Here is a 15212-nt window from a genome sequence, read left to right as displayed (position 1 = left end):
ATAAAGTTTTAAAACCAAGTTGTTGAATACCATCTGGGGCCTTAGAACTATGAGAGCCTTCTATTAAGATACAATTATTGTACATACAGAGCAAAAGAAAATGAAGAAAATCAAAAGATTAAAGAAGAAACCAATCCATGAGACTAACAATTGAATCAAACGATAATGTCTTCAAATCTGAGACCAGAAGAACTAGGTAGTGCCTAGCTTCCAATACCAATCATCTGACCAAGGACCCAATAGAAAGTCCTAGATAGAATGAAAGAAAATTGTAGAGTAATGCTTAAATTCTTTAATATTCCAGACCTACGGTACTAAAGGAGACTAAAAAACACTCTCCCTCCAGATTATCACCTGAAATAATCTTAGAAGATGGAAATGAAATGATCGCTGCCAAACAGCATCGGCTTTGAGTAGTGTACTCCCTCTGACAAAGAACTACTCGAGAATTGGTCAGCATTCACCAATCAAAGGTGAGAAGAAAGGAAGGCAAGGGAAGTGAGGTCAATGGGAACAGAATAAACGGAAGAAAATAACTACAATGCGACACATTGCTAACACGGACAATTTCTACCCAAAAGCATCGAACAATTTCTACCCAAAAAAGTGTTCCATTGGAAACTTTGAGGTAAAATTCAATAAAATGTCGTTGTGGTGATTTTTAATAAAGAATGTAAGCTGAACAGAAGAAGAACTTCTCTTATATTCATTACAACAATAATGCCTAAACCACGTAAGCGAAAATAAAACTATATTTTGAAATTCTAATTTTAAAATTGGAGCTCACCTCTTGTAAATATTCTGAATCCTCTTCTCTCTGGACAGTTCCCACTGCAGAACCCAGACAGGGAGGAACTGAGGGGCTGAAGGCCATGAGGTCGGCCTTGGGCGGCCCCTCCCCAGAGCACACCCGGTGCCGCCTCTGCTGAGAGGACGACCAGCTGCCCACAGCGCTCGAGCACACCAGCGCAGGCTTCCCCGGCCCGCACGCGCCCTCTGCGGCCGGCGCCGAGCAGCGCAGCGCCGTGTACAGCAGCAGCGTGAGCACCAGCAGGCTGGACACTGCGCAGATGGCGATGATCAGGTACACGTTGACGTCCACCAGCGCCGCCGCGCCGCCCGCCGCGCCCGACGCCCCCGCCGCCGCCGCCGCCATGGCCGCCCGCGAAGACGTCTTCAGCGCCTGGCCGCTGTCCACCAGCGACACCAGCACGGTGGCCGTGGCCGCCAGCGGAGGCTCGCCGTGGTCCCGGACCAGCACCAGCAGGCGCTGGCGCGGCGCGTCCGCCTCGTCCAGGGCGCGCGTCGTGCTCACCTCGCCCGTGTACAGGCCCACGCGGAACGGGCTGCGCGCGCCGCCCGCCGCCGGCTGCAGCTCGTACGACAGCCACGCGTTGTAGCCCGAGTCGGCGTCCACGGCGCGCACCTTGGCCACCACGTGGCCCGCGCCCACCGACCGCGGCACCAGCTCGCTCGCAGACACGCCCGCGCCGCCGCCGCCGCCGCCGCCCCGCGAGCCCGCGGCCGCCCCCGCGGCGGGCAGCAGCGCGGGCGCGTTGTCGTTCTCGTCCAGCACGAACACCTGCAGCGTCACGTTGCCGCCCAGCGCGGGCACGCCCGCGTCGCGCGCGCTCACCTGGAAGCGCAGCACCTCCAGCTCCTCGTGGTCCAGCGGCTGCAGCGCGTACACCTTGCCGCTCTCCGCGTGCACGGACACGTAGCTCGACAGCGCGCGCTCGCCCACGCGCCGCTCCACCAGCGAGTAGGACACACGCGCGTTCTCCTGCGCGTCCGCGTCGCGCGCAGACACCGTGAAGATGTGGCTGCCCGGCGGGTTGTTCTCCTTCACGAACACCGTGTACTCGGCCTGCGCGAACGTGGGCGCGTTGTCGTTCACGTCCGCCACCTCCACGGACACGCGGGCCGTGGCCGACAGCGGGGGCGAGCCCCCGTCGCGCGCCGTCACCTCCAGCTCATAGGCGGCCACGCTCTCGCGGTCCAAAGCGCTGTCCAGCACCAGCGAGTAATAGTTCTTGAAGGTGGACACCAGCTTGAAGGGAGCGTTGGGCGTCAGGGAGCAGGTCACCTGTCCGTTGGCCCCAGAGTCGCGATCGGACACCCTGATCAGGGCGATGGCGGTGTTAGGCTGAGCATCCTCCTTGACATGCAGTGACAGAGATGTGATCGTAATCTCTGGGGCGTTATCATTTACATCTAATACTTCCACCAAAACGGTACAATGACCAGCCATTGGAACATTCCCGTTGTCGACGGCTTCCACAAGTATTTCATATGATTTCTTTTCTTCAAAATCCAGACCACCTTTTATCCTAATTTCTCCATTATTGGGATTTATAATAAATGCATATAGTACTGCTGGTGATACAGGCCTTCTGAACGAATAGACTACGTCTCCATTCGTGCCATCATCAGGGTCTGTGGCATTTAGCTTGATCATTAATGTTCCATTTGATGCATTCTCTGGCATTCTCACTTTATAAATGGATTGGTCAAATTCTGGAGCATTGTCATTCACATCCAGCACTGTGATCAGCAGCTGGACTGTGCTGGTCAACTCGGGTTTACCTCCATCGCTGGCTGTTAATAATAAGCTATGTTCCTGAATTTCCTCTCTGTCCAATGATTTCCTAAGCACAAGTGATAACGAAGACATTTGCTCATGATTGCTCGGTGAATCCAAAGCGAAAAAGTCATTGGGATTGAGTCGGTAGGTCAAGGCCGAGTTTACTCCAATATCTTCATCCGATGCGCCATCTAGTGGAAGTCGAGTTTCCGGAGGTCTAGATTCCGCAATGCTTATTCTTTTCTTACTTTCAGGGAACACGGGCGGGTGGTCGTTAATGTCCTTCACCTCCACCTCCACGTGGAAAACCTGCAGCGGCTGCTCCACGATCACCTCCAGGTGGATGCCGCACGCCGCGCTCCGCCCGCACAGCTCCTCGCGGTCGATCCGAGAATTCACAAACAAAATGCCATTCTGCAGATTCACCTCCAGAAGGTCCCCGGGGTCTTTGGACGCCACGCGGAACAGGCGCGGCACCAGCTCCGCCAGCTCCAGCCCCAGGTCCTGCGCGATGCGGCCCACGAAGGTGCCGTGCTTGGCCTCCTCGGGGACCGAGTAGTGGAGCTGCCCGCTCCCCAGCTCCCAGGCGGTGAGCAGCAGCAGCGAGAGCAGCAGATGTGGAGCTCCTGGACATCCTCGCCGGTGAAGCATCATGGAACAATCAAAAACTACTGAGATAGCTGGAATATGTGGAAAACCTTACCACAAACTGCCTCTCAAACCCCAATTTGATCACCTTCTATTGCGAGATGAATCGAAAAGATCTGGAGTCAAATTCCCTGCAGCAAGACGGTGGTTCAGGCCTCACGAAAACATTCTCAGTGAAGAGCGACACCAAGCGCATGCGTGTGTAAGTGGTTCAATCTTCATACTTTCCATTGATGTGGCTTGTTTTCCTGCAATTCCTGATGTTTTGCATTGCAAACACGTAATTAAGTAGTAAATGTCTTCCTTTCCAAAAACCATAAATTAGCTTAATCTTCTAATGTTAGTTCGTATTGGTTGATGAGTTCCATTTTCCCACAAATTTATATGTGTAAACATTCCACACAGACAAAAAGAGGGAGCTTATTCTACAGTCACTTTGGAACAATTTGCATATACATTTAGAATGTTTATTTAAAATACATTCAAGCATATGTGCATAACATTTATATACATAATATATGAGCAAACTATATCTATTTAAATCTGCTTCTTCTGAAGAGGGAACCTGTTCCTTTCTCATTTCCTCCCATTTATTTGATGCGCTACAATTTGAGTTCCATTTTAGCTGTCCATCTCCATTCTCGATGGCAGTTGAGTGAGTATACTGTGCTGAATGGGGGCTCCTGCATATAGGCATCAATGTTCTAATCCTTAACACCTGTGAATATTGAGCTATATTTTTAAGTGTCATTAAATTAAGACTCTGGAGTGGAGGAGTTTATCTTGTATTGTCCTGTGAATCTTCGATGCAATCACACGTATCCTTATAAGATAGTCCACAGGGGAGGAAGAGGCAACAAGACAGAGGTTACAATGGTACAGTCTCAAGTAAGGAATGCCAAGGAACAGCCTGCAGACACTAGAAGAGACAACGAACGGGTTCTCCCCAAGGACATCTAGAAGCTCCACAGACGCCTTGATCTGTGACAATCTGTCCTCTAGAACTGTGGGAATAAATTTCTGTTTTTAAATCATTCAGGAATGGCAGCCCCCTGGAGCCAACATGTGTACCCACCCAAATTCTCTACTTGGATATATTATTTTTCATTTTCTCTCTCTCGCTTGGTGATTTTATACTTTGATGGTTTAATGTAGTTCCTCTAAGACAATTACTCACAGATCTATCTCTATAATTTTCCCTGAGTTCCAAGTCCACAATTTCACAATGCAATCCTCCTAGAAACTTAAGAGCAATATGTTCAGAATGAAGCTCTCCTTCCTTTCTCCCCATTCCCTAGCTTCACAACAAACAAACACAAATCTTGTCTCCACCTCTGCTGCTCCTCGGTTAATGGGCCAAACTAAAAAATGTAAAGTCATCTTCTTTTGTCTCTACCTTATCATTTGCACTAAATTTATCACTAGCTGGTTGAATTTGTCAATGCCCCTTGTATATGTTTCTATCCATTTCTACTGTTATAGCTTCAGTTTCCACTACTTTACATCTAAGTAATTATAAATAAGTCTTTTATTAGCATCCATTCCTGCCGCTAGAATATCACCTATACCTATTCTTCAAGTACAAATTCACCAGAGCAAATTTTGCTCAAACTTATCTTCCCATATGTAACATTTTCCATGTTGAAATGTAATCTACCCTGCAAAATGCCTTGTCTCTATAATTATTCTCATTTATATGATGTAGAGATTGGTCAAGGCCATACATTTCAATACCATATATCATATCAAAACCTATATTTATTATTGAATGAACATATATTCCATGTCCTCAACTAAAGATATGAGAAATAGAAAAAAGAATACAACATTTAATATCTTAATACCAGGCTGAAGTATTTAAGGCTTTCCTCTCTAGTCAAGTAGACTCTGGGAATTTTTCTTGAAGAAAGTTACAAGATGTGAACTGTACTTTAAAAACTTGCCTGATAATGGGCACACAGTGATATTATAGCATAATAGATTTGAAATCCTCCAGAACTGAGTTTGAAACATCTCTCGTTATCTATGTGGCTTAGTTATGAAGTTTATCTTCTGTAGAATGAGGAGGATAGTTACTGCACTTCCACTAAATTAGACAATGCAATTAAATATCTTAGCATGGGCCCTCACAAACGTACGCGCGGAAAAGAAGTTCAAGCTGCCAAGCAAGGCTCTGGGAATGGATGGGATACCCATTGAAGTGTTCCAACAGGCTGAGGAAGCCCTGGAAGCACTCGCTCACCTAGGCCGCAAAATCTGGAAGACGGCTACCTGGACAACAGACTAGAAGAGATTCATTTGAACTCATTCCAAAGAAAGTGAATTATAGAACAATATTGTTGATCTCACATGCAAGTAAAATTTTGCTGAAGATCATTCAACAACTGTTGCAGAAGTACAGCAATAGAGAGCTTTCAGAAATTCAAACTGGATTCAGAAGAGTATGTGACACAAGGGTTATAATTGCTGGTGGCAGGTAGCTCTTGCCTGAAAATAGAGAATACCAGAAATGGGTTTACTTGTGTTTTACTGAATATGCAAAAACATTTGATTCTGTGAATCATAACCAACTACGGATAGCTTGACGAAAATGGGAATTCCTGTACACGTACATGTGCTCCTGTGGAACTGTTACAGGAATCAGGAGCACAGCAAGAGAATACTGTTCGGCGTAAGACCAGGAGAGTTGTTTCAGAAGAGGGTTGCATACTCTCGCCATACATGTTCAATCTGTGTGCTTCATAAAAAATCAGAGGAGCTGCATTATATGAAGAAGAATGTAGGGTCAGAATTGGAGAAAAGCTTATTAACAACTGCTATGTGCAGATGACTTAATCTTGCTTCCTCAAAGTAAGAACTTAAAACACTTGCTGATGAAGATCAAGGACTGGAGACGTCAGTACAGATTATACAACTCAAGATAAAGATGATCAAAATCTTCACAACTTGACCAATAGGTAACATCAGGTTAAATGGAGAAAAGGTTGAAGCTGTCAAGGATTTCATCTTACTTGGATCCACAATTATTGCATCTGAACACAGCAATGAAGAGATCAAAAGGCCTGTTGCATTAAGCAAATCAACTGCACAAGATTTCTTCGGAATAGCGAAAAGCAAGGACATTATTTTGAGGATAAGGTGCACCTGACTCAAGCCATGGTATTTTCAATCACCTCATATGCATGTGAAAGGCACTGAACAAGGAAGATCAAAAAGAATCAGTGCATTTGAACTATAGTGTTAGCAAATAATATTAAAAGTATCATGGACTGCCAAAAGGATACATAAATTTGTCTTGGAAGTAGTACAGCCAGAATGAATGCTACTTCTCTAAGAATAGCAAGACTTTGTCGCACATATTTTAGACATATTGTCAGAAGAGACCAGTCTCTGGAGAAGGACATTATGCTTGGCACAGCAGAGGGAAAGCGAAGAAGAGGAAGATCCTCAAGAAGAGGAACTGACACAGCGGCTGCACAATGAGCTAACATAACAATTGTGAGGACGGCACTGGCCCGGCAGTGTTTCCTGCTGCTGTTCATGAGGTCCATAGGAGTTAGCACTGATTGGATGGCATCTAATGACATGATAGTAATATGCATGGTTACCATCGAAAGAGGAAAATAACTAATTAAATCATTACAAAGTATAGATGCATCTCAATTCCAATGATATTGAAATATTTAAAATTGAGAAGTATTTTTGTCATATTTTAAGTAAACAACAAAATATATAGTAGTCAATCTCATTTGAAAGGAATGAAGCACTCATTGTGAACACTAACAGAAAGGTATTCATCTTAAAATCAATAAAATATAATATAATTTGTATTGCTATGATATGCATACGTTGTATTAAAATAAAAAGGTAATCAAGGAGAGTAACACTGTACATTGTACAAATTTCTTTAGACCTAAAATTATATGTGAATCTTAAAGCTTTTAAGAGGAACTCAAACAAAAACCTAGCCAATTTGTTCTCTAATGTGTCAATATTTTTTAAATCATTTTATTGGGGCTCATACAACTCTTATCACAATCCATACATACATCAATTGTGTAAAGCACCTTTATACATTCATTGCCCTCATCATTTTGAAAATTCGCCTTCTGCTTGGGTTCCTGGAATCAGCTCATTTTCCTTTTTTCCCTCCCCCTCCCTACCCGCTCCCCCTTTAGTGTGTTAATATTTTCAAGAACAAACATTCTTAGTACTATCGTAAAACAAAATTAAAATCCTAAATGATAGCACATAAAATCAAAATAGTAGCTTCCTCTAATTGACTGCGTTATGTATACTCTGACAAACATAATTGGCTACCAAAAAGCCAGTTTTTAATTAAAAAGAAATCATACACATTTCTATTGAGTTGATTCAAATTTACAGCACACTATAGAACAGGATGGCCCTTGACAAGATATACTACTGGCATGGTGACTGCAACAATGGGCTCAGACATATGAACAATTGTGAAGATGGTGCAGGACCAGGCACTGTTTCCTTCTGTTGTGCATAGAATCGCTATGAGTTGGACTTGACAGCAGCAAACGACAACACAGAACAAATAGAATTTCTCCATGGAGTTTCCGAAAGTGTAAATCTTTATGGGTACAGACAGCCCCGTCTGTCTCCATGGCTGATGGCTTTCAACAAATTTTGGGGTTAGCAGCCCAAAATATAACCAATTGTTCCATTAGGGCAGGAGCCTATCAAGAGAAAAACATCCCAGCAAAAGAGCCACTTCTGAACAAGAGGAAAACATTATTTAAAAATTACCAATAGAATTTAATTGAAATGATTTCTATCACTACATTAATATATCAACACTTTTTAGGCATTTATATGGGGAGTTTTGTGATTCTCTTTTATTCCAACATATATTCTAGTTTTAAATATGTTAGCATATTAGGATCTAATTAGTTCCCTTTTCTAAAACATACTGAAATAATACTAACTAATATGGAAACTATCAAAAATAGTTCATGTTGTCTCACCTGGCAACTAGTAAATATATACAAAATTAGTGTGATTTTCCCTCTTTTTCTTATGTTCATAAATTTATCAAGAAAGTTTTGATTCAATTTTATGCCCAAGAAAATGCATAGTTTCACTTTTTATTACGTTCAAAGGAAAAAAACTTAATTTGTAGTGAACAAAGTATTTGGAAAGGCAATAAGGATTCATTGATGTTCTTAGTGGTATTCATATATGTTATGTACATTCTACCCAAATACAAACTTTTGGAGTAAATATTTACACAATCCATTCCGTATTTATAATTTAAAACACTTGAGGAGAAACATGTATACGTAATTATCAGAGAACTAACAACACCCACCTATTTAACACTCTTTATATACCAATACGGTTGGAGAGCACAATTTATATCAGTTCAATTACAAAAACTCTCATTGCCATCGAGCCAGTTTCAATTCATAGTAATCCTATAGGACAGAACAGAACTGCCTGCCTCTTGTTTTCTGAGGCTGTAAATCTTCAAGGAAATGGAAAGCCTCATCTTTCTCCCGGGGAGGGGCTGATGGTTTTTGAAGCATTGAGCTGCAGTTGGCAGTCCACAGTGTAACCCACAATCCCATTAGGGATCCTAATCAGTTCATTTAGCCCTCTCCTTTACAGGGCATGCCTGTGTCTACAACATACTGTAATCTTGAATTTTTAAAAAATTGCAAAGCATGTGTGTTTGAATGTTGACAGACCACAAATGGATTTCAATTGGGAACTACCTGGGAACTAGACATACTATTCTTGGAACTTTTCTGTAATTATGGATTTATATAGAGATATCTTTAAATACTTAAGATATGTCAAACACGTGAGAAGATTCTAGGTTAACATCAGTATCTTTTCAAGACTTACGATTCATATATGAGAATAAATTGCACCACTACCATTGAGTAATGCTCTACTCCTCCTGAACCTGTGTATGATTTATGAGGCTTGCAAACCCTTACAGGAGCAGACATCCTCAGCATTCTCTCAATAGATGTTGGGTTGGAACTTCTGACCTTGAGGTTAGCGACCCAACCCAATACCAATGGTGGAAGTGAGCTTCGTTGTTCTACCTAAACATTTCCTTCATTAAAAGCACTGGTGGACACAAAACAATTTGAATGACTAAGGATAACCATGTGGCATAATAATTCGATATTTTCAATTTTAAGGGATAATATTATGCGAGAAATAGCTAAAGAAAACGTTAAACCAAAAAAAGTAAATTTTAGAAGAAAAGCTGTTTAAATTTTATCAACGACTTACTTCACTGGAACAATCTTCTTGTAATGGTGGAACGCTGGGGCTGAAGGCCATGAGGTCAGCCTTGGGCGGCCCCTCCCCAGAGCACACCCGGTGCCGCCTCTGCTGAGAGGACGACCAGCTGCCCACAGCGCTCGAGCACACCAGCGCAGGCTTCCCCGGCCCGCACGCGCCCTCTGCGGCCGGCGCCGAGCAGCGCAGCGCCGTGTACAGCAGCAGCGTGAGCACCAGCAGGCTGGACACTGCGCAGATGGCGATGATCAGGTACACGTTGACGTCCACCAGCGCCGCCGCGCCGCCCGCCGCGCCCGACGCCCCCGCCGCCGCCGCCGCCATGGCCGCCCGCGAAGACGTCTTCAGCGCCTGGCCGCTGTCCACCAGCGACACCAGCACGGTGGCCGTGGCCGCCAGCGGAGGCTCGCCGTGGTCCCGGACCAGCACCAGCAGGCGCTGGCGCGGCGCGTCCGCCTCGTCCAGGGCGCGCGTCGTGCTCACCTCGCCCGTGTACAGGCCCACGCGGAACGGGCTGCGCGCGCCGCCCGCCGCCGGCTGCAGCTCGTACGACAGCCACGCGTTGTAGCCCGAGTCGGCGTCCACGGCGCGCACCTTGGCCACCACGTGGCCCGCGCCCACCGACCGCGGCACCAGCTCGCTCGCAGACACGCCCGCGCCGCCGCCGCCGCCGCCGCCGCCGCCCCGCGAGCCCGCGGCCGCCCCCGCGGCGGGCAGCAGCGCGGGCGCGTTGTCGTTCTCGTCCAGCACGAACACCTGCAGCGTCACGTTGCCACCCAGCGAGGGCACGCCCGCGTCGCGCGCGCTCACCTGGAAGCGCAGCACCTCCAGCTCCTCGTGGTCCAGCGGCTGCAGCGCGTACACCTTGCCGCTCTCCGCGTGCACGGACACGTAGCTCGACAGCGCGCGCTCGCCCACGCGCCGCTCCACCAGCGAGTAGGACACACGCGCGTTCTCCTGCGCGTCCGCGTCGCGCGCAGACACCGTGAAGATGTGGCTGCCCGGCGGGTTGTTCTCCTTCACGAACACCGTGTACTCGGCCTGCGCGAACGTGGGCGCGTTGTCGTTCACGTCCGCCACCTCCACGGACACGCGGACCGTGGCCGACAGCGGGGGCGAGCCCCCGTCGCGCGCCGTCACCTCCAGCTCATAGGCGGCCACGCTCTCGCGGTCCAAAGCGCTGTCCAGCACCAGCGAGTAATAGTTCTTGAAGGTGGACACCAGCTTGAAGGGAGCGTTGGGCGTCAGGGAGCAGGTCACCTGTCCGTTGGCCCCAGAGTCGCGGTCGGACACGCTGATCAGGGCGATCACGGTGCCCACCTGAGCATCTTCTTGTACAGGGGGTGACAGTGAAGTGACTATTACCTCAGGGACATTGTCGTTCAAGTCCACAACTTCCACCAGGACCATGCTATGCCCCACCATAGAAGGAAGCCCTTTATCAATGGCATTAACCTGAATTTCATACACATTATTCTCTTCAAAATCCAGTATCCCAAAAATTTGAATGTCACCTGTGTCCGGATTTATCAAAAACATACACTTCTCACTCACTGGCAAAATCATTCTAATTCCATAGAAAAACTCTCTATTTAGTCCGTCGTCTAGATCTGAGGCATTCAATTGAATTACTCTGGTGGCGTTTTGGACATTTTCAAACAATGCTACTTTATAGACAGGCTTATCAAACACTGGGGCATTGTCGTTGACATCTAGTACGGTGATTACAATCTTAATAGATCCTGTTAGCTCCGGTTTACCTCCATCTGTGGCTGTAAGCAATAAATTAAATTCTGGCGTTTCCTCTCTGTCCAATGACTTCCGCAGAACTAGTTCCGGTAATATACTTTTATCGGTTTTCGTTATTATTTTAAGTTCAAAATATTCATTTACACTTAACCTATACGTCAGAAGAGCATTTATGCCGGTATCCGCGTCGGCAGCGCCCTCTAGGGGAAAATGAGAGTCCAGAGGTGCAGATTCAGAAATACGTACCTTTTGTTCTCTTTCTCGGAACACCGGCGGATTGTCGTTAATGTCCTTCACCTCCACCTCCACGTGGAAAACCTGCAGCGGCTGCTCCACGATCACCTCCAGGTGGATGCCGCACGCCGCGCTCCGCCCGCACAGCTCCTCGCGGTCGATCCGAGAATTCACAAACAAAATGCCATTCTGCAGATTCACCTCCAGAAGGTCCCCGCGGCCCTTGGACGCCACGCGGAACAGGCGCGGCACCAGCTCCGCCAGCTCCAGCCCCAGGTCCTGCGCGATGCGGCCCACGAAGGTGCCGTGCTTGGCCTCCTCGGGGACCGAGTAGTGGAGCTGCCCGCTCCCCAGCTCCCAGGCGGCGAGCAGCAGCAGCCAGAGCAGCAGACGCTGGGCTCCCGGGGTTCCTCGCCAGGAAAACACCATTGCGGATACAGGGCTTCTGAGGTGGTATGCCAGCTTAAAGGAGCACTTGCAAGGACTACTTGTGCGTTTGCCCTTTTCTTTCAGTAGAGACTAAGTCAAGTCTGCCCAGCATTTCGGTCAATATGGAGTCGATCCTGTTCTGTGAATAGTTGCAGTCACTGGGCGTGGAGACATCTTCGTGTTTCACCTTTTGATGCAGAGCGACACCATGTGACTGATCATGTAAGTACAGGACGGATCCTGAGATTCACCTTTTCTGGTATGGTCATTCTGTAGTTCACTCGAAATTGTTTAGACCTCATGGATTATTTGGAATGAACCATTCCACCAAGATATAGTCTGATATTAATATCAAAACACAAATACTTTTACATGGTGTAGCTTTATTAATCTTGTCTGCTTCCACTGATCATAAAGAGATCATTGAAATTCACTGTTAGAAATTACTTTTTAGCTATCATAGGGAGTAAAACAAAGATTAGTATGTATCATCCTGTCCATACATGGTGCTCAGTTCAATTTTAAACCTTCACAACCCCTGCATTGGATAACTTCAGGAGGATGTCCAGCGCTCTCTAATGCGGCTGTTTGTTTTGTTTTAAGAACTGAAAGTTTTTCATCATTCAAAAATATTTTATTCATGTAAATAGGTTTGTTCATAGTATGGCGAATATTGGAGTTCATCAAAAACATTTAAAAGTGTCTCTGTTTGTTTCTTTATGCCTAAAAATGATAACTTTTTATACAACTGCTCTCCTCGCTATAACATTCTAAAATGAAGGTAAGGTTTCTTGAAAGTTTTACTTTAAACCTTTTCATATAAAATCTATGCTGAAGGCTCCAAGTTTCATAATATTCTATGGTGGCAATGGAAACCTAATATGAAAAGATCTCAAAGTGTTTTGTAGCCTAATTTCATTGTTAATGCCTTTTTTGATTTCCTTCAAAACCTTTTCCTAAGCTAATTGGGACTAAGAATATGATTCTCTTCATAAAATCAGATGCAAGAAGAAATAACAAACTTTTAATGATTTTGTTACTTCAAAATCAGCCTTAAGGGAAAATAAAACATAGATAGGATGCTACTGCTACTTATGAACAAGTTAATACAGTTTTTTACAAGGTTCTTAAAGCTCAAGAAAAAAAATCTTCAAACTAGTAATTGGTGGACACTACTTTTGCATAAAATGTGGAATCTTCACAAAATGGAAAAGTATATGGTAGGTAAGAATGCTTCTACAAGTATAAGGTAAATAAACCATGAAATTTTCAATTATTAAAAAAATAAAGAATTTGATATTAAGGCCACCAGACTACTTAAGTAATCTAATAGCACTGCCAAGCTACCTCCTTTTTGGCCAAGTTTCTTCATTTCCTATTTCAAAAATAGCTCATGAACCCTAATTGCTAGAAGTTTAATGAACAAATATTGCTTTTATGTAGTCTTCACATATTACTGAATATAAATAAATTATTGAGCAGAGGGAATATATAAAGTTAGCTTAATGCATAAACAAATTAATTATAAATAAGGTAAAATTTTCATTTTACTCTACAGAATATAAACTTGATTAAGAATAAATATGAAAAAAAACAAAGAATAAATACAAAAGACAATAAACTTGTTGGGAAGTTTAGGTAATTTGGAATTATTTAAAGTGTCATTGATTACTTACCTAAAGTAAAAATAATAGTGTAAAGTATTGCAATATCTTTCTTTATTATATTTAAATGACCTTGAGTTATTCCAAATACTTCATTTGGATATCGATAACAATGGGTAATAAAAGTCCAGCCTAATAGTCACATTGATTATGTAAATGAAGTTTGATATATAAATATGATCGCTTAATCACATTTCAGTCTCAAATACTTTAGATTTTGCGTTTGTTGCCTATTTTTGAAAGCGCAAAGAATTTTTTAGCCAATTAATATTGAAGTAAAAAGGTTCTTCATCTGAAACTCAAGAATAAGCTTCAGAGAAGATACTGTGGACACCTCAGATTATTCCAAATATCATGAAATGCAACGTAAGAGAAGCATGCCCACATATCTATGGGTATTGCTAGACTTTCAAAGAGGTCTTTGATTCAGCTACTTTACCTAGAGCTATGAAACATTTAATTTGAAGAATGACCTAGAGGTAAGTGACATTTGCTAGAACTTTCAGATATGATCATACCACATGGAAAGAAAATTCCCAACACTAGAGAGGAAACATTTAAAGTGTCAGATGAAATGAACAACTAACAGGCATTCAATTAATACAATTCCTAAATCTTTCCTTTCAGAATTCACAACTTTTAGGAAAGAATGCTTACTAGCATATATCGCAGATAAGCCGACCAAGGTGAGATTGATGCAAGCCTTGGTATTTCCTGTTGCCTCAGATGCATGGGAAAGTTGGGCATTGAATAAGAAAGACAGAAGAAGAACAGATACATTTGAAAAATGATGCTATTGAAAATGTTCAAAGTACCATAGACTGCCAAAAGAAGAAACAAATCTTTGTAGGAAGTAGGACAGCCAGGATGCTGCTTAGAAGTGAAGACTGCAAGACTTCATCTCGCATACTTTGAATGTGTTGTCAAGAGAGATCTGTCTTTAGAAGGGCATCATGCTAGGTCAAGTAGAAGGGCAGGATATGGATTGATACAGTGGCTGCAACAATGGTCTCAAACATAAGAACAATTGTGGGGAAGGCACAGGACAACGTGGAGTTTCCTTCGGTTATACATAAGGTTACTATGAGTCAGAACTGCTTCCAGAGCACATACAAAAACAAACTGGGAAAGGTCAAGTGATCTACTAATGTGACAATGTCTGTCAAAACCCGAGGAAGATGAGCAAACAAATAATCTACAGTGCTTATCTACATTCTGAGCAGAATTGAAGAAATGAAGTGACATGTGAGGATCAGTGGAAACAAATTATTTCTAATCAATAAAAAAAGAAAGTCGTTTTCGCATCTTACATTGGTATTTCTAACCAAACATTGAAATAGGATAGTTATACACAAGGCAAATGAAACCAAACTGACTGCTATCCAGTGGATTCTAGCTCATAGCAAAGTTATATAACGTTTTTTATATTCATCTCTATCTTGAGGCTCAGCTGATGGATTTGAGGCATCAAGAATCCCCATAGGCAGACCAACCCTTATCCTACTGGATAGCTAGTTTGGTGTATATGTGACATTTCACGAACAGAACACAGCTCTTTCAAACACTACTCAAAATAAAATATTCATTTAAAAATATCAATGAAATAAAATAATTTTACT

The 15212-nt window shown here is 44.0% G+C and overlaps 2 protein-coding genes across 8 annotated transcripts in view; both read right to left on the bottom strand.

The window, feature by feature from the left end:
* The window catches only part of LOC142439374 (protocadherin alpha-C2), a 255834-nt gene that overhangs the window by 177299 nt on the left and 63323 nt on the right, over window positions 1-15212 (bottom strand). Inside the window, exon 1 of one of the 7 annotated variants that reach the window (XM_075541691.1) lies at window positions 9509-12416. The exons of the other annotated variants lie outside the window; for them this stretch is intronic. Coding sequence (XP_075397806.1) covers window positions 9509-11929 — 2421 coding nt within the window. The 5' untranslated portion in view covers window positions 11930-12416. Of the gene's footprint in view, window positions 1-9508; window positions 12417-15212 lie in introns of those variants that run through there. 7 annotated transcript variants of the gene reach the window in all.
* On the bottom strand, window positions 725-3358 carry LOC142438852 (protocadherin alpha-13-like). The gene has a single exon (XM_075540866.1). It carries the CDS (start codon window positions 3236-3238, stop codon window positions 725-727), a length of 2514 nt encoding a protein of 837 aa, XP_075396981.1. The 5' UTR covers window positions 3239-3358.

This window comes from Tenrec ecaudatus, chromosome 2, assembly GCF_050624435.1.
Source record: "Tenrec ecaudatus isolate mTenEca1 chromosome 2, mTenEca1.hap1, whole genome shotgun sequence".
Taxonomy (NCBI): domain Eukaryota; kingdom Metazoa; phylum Chordata; class Mammalia; order Afrosoricida; family Tenrecidae; genus Tenrec; species Tenrec ecaudatus.
The sequence above is the reverse complement of the archived record's forward strand: the minus strand, read 5'-3'. Positions and strand labels throughout refer to the sequence as shown.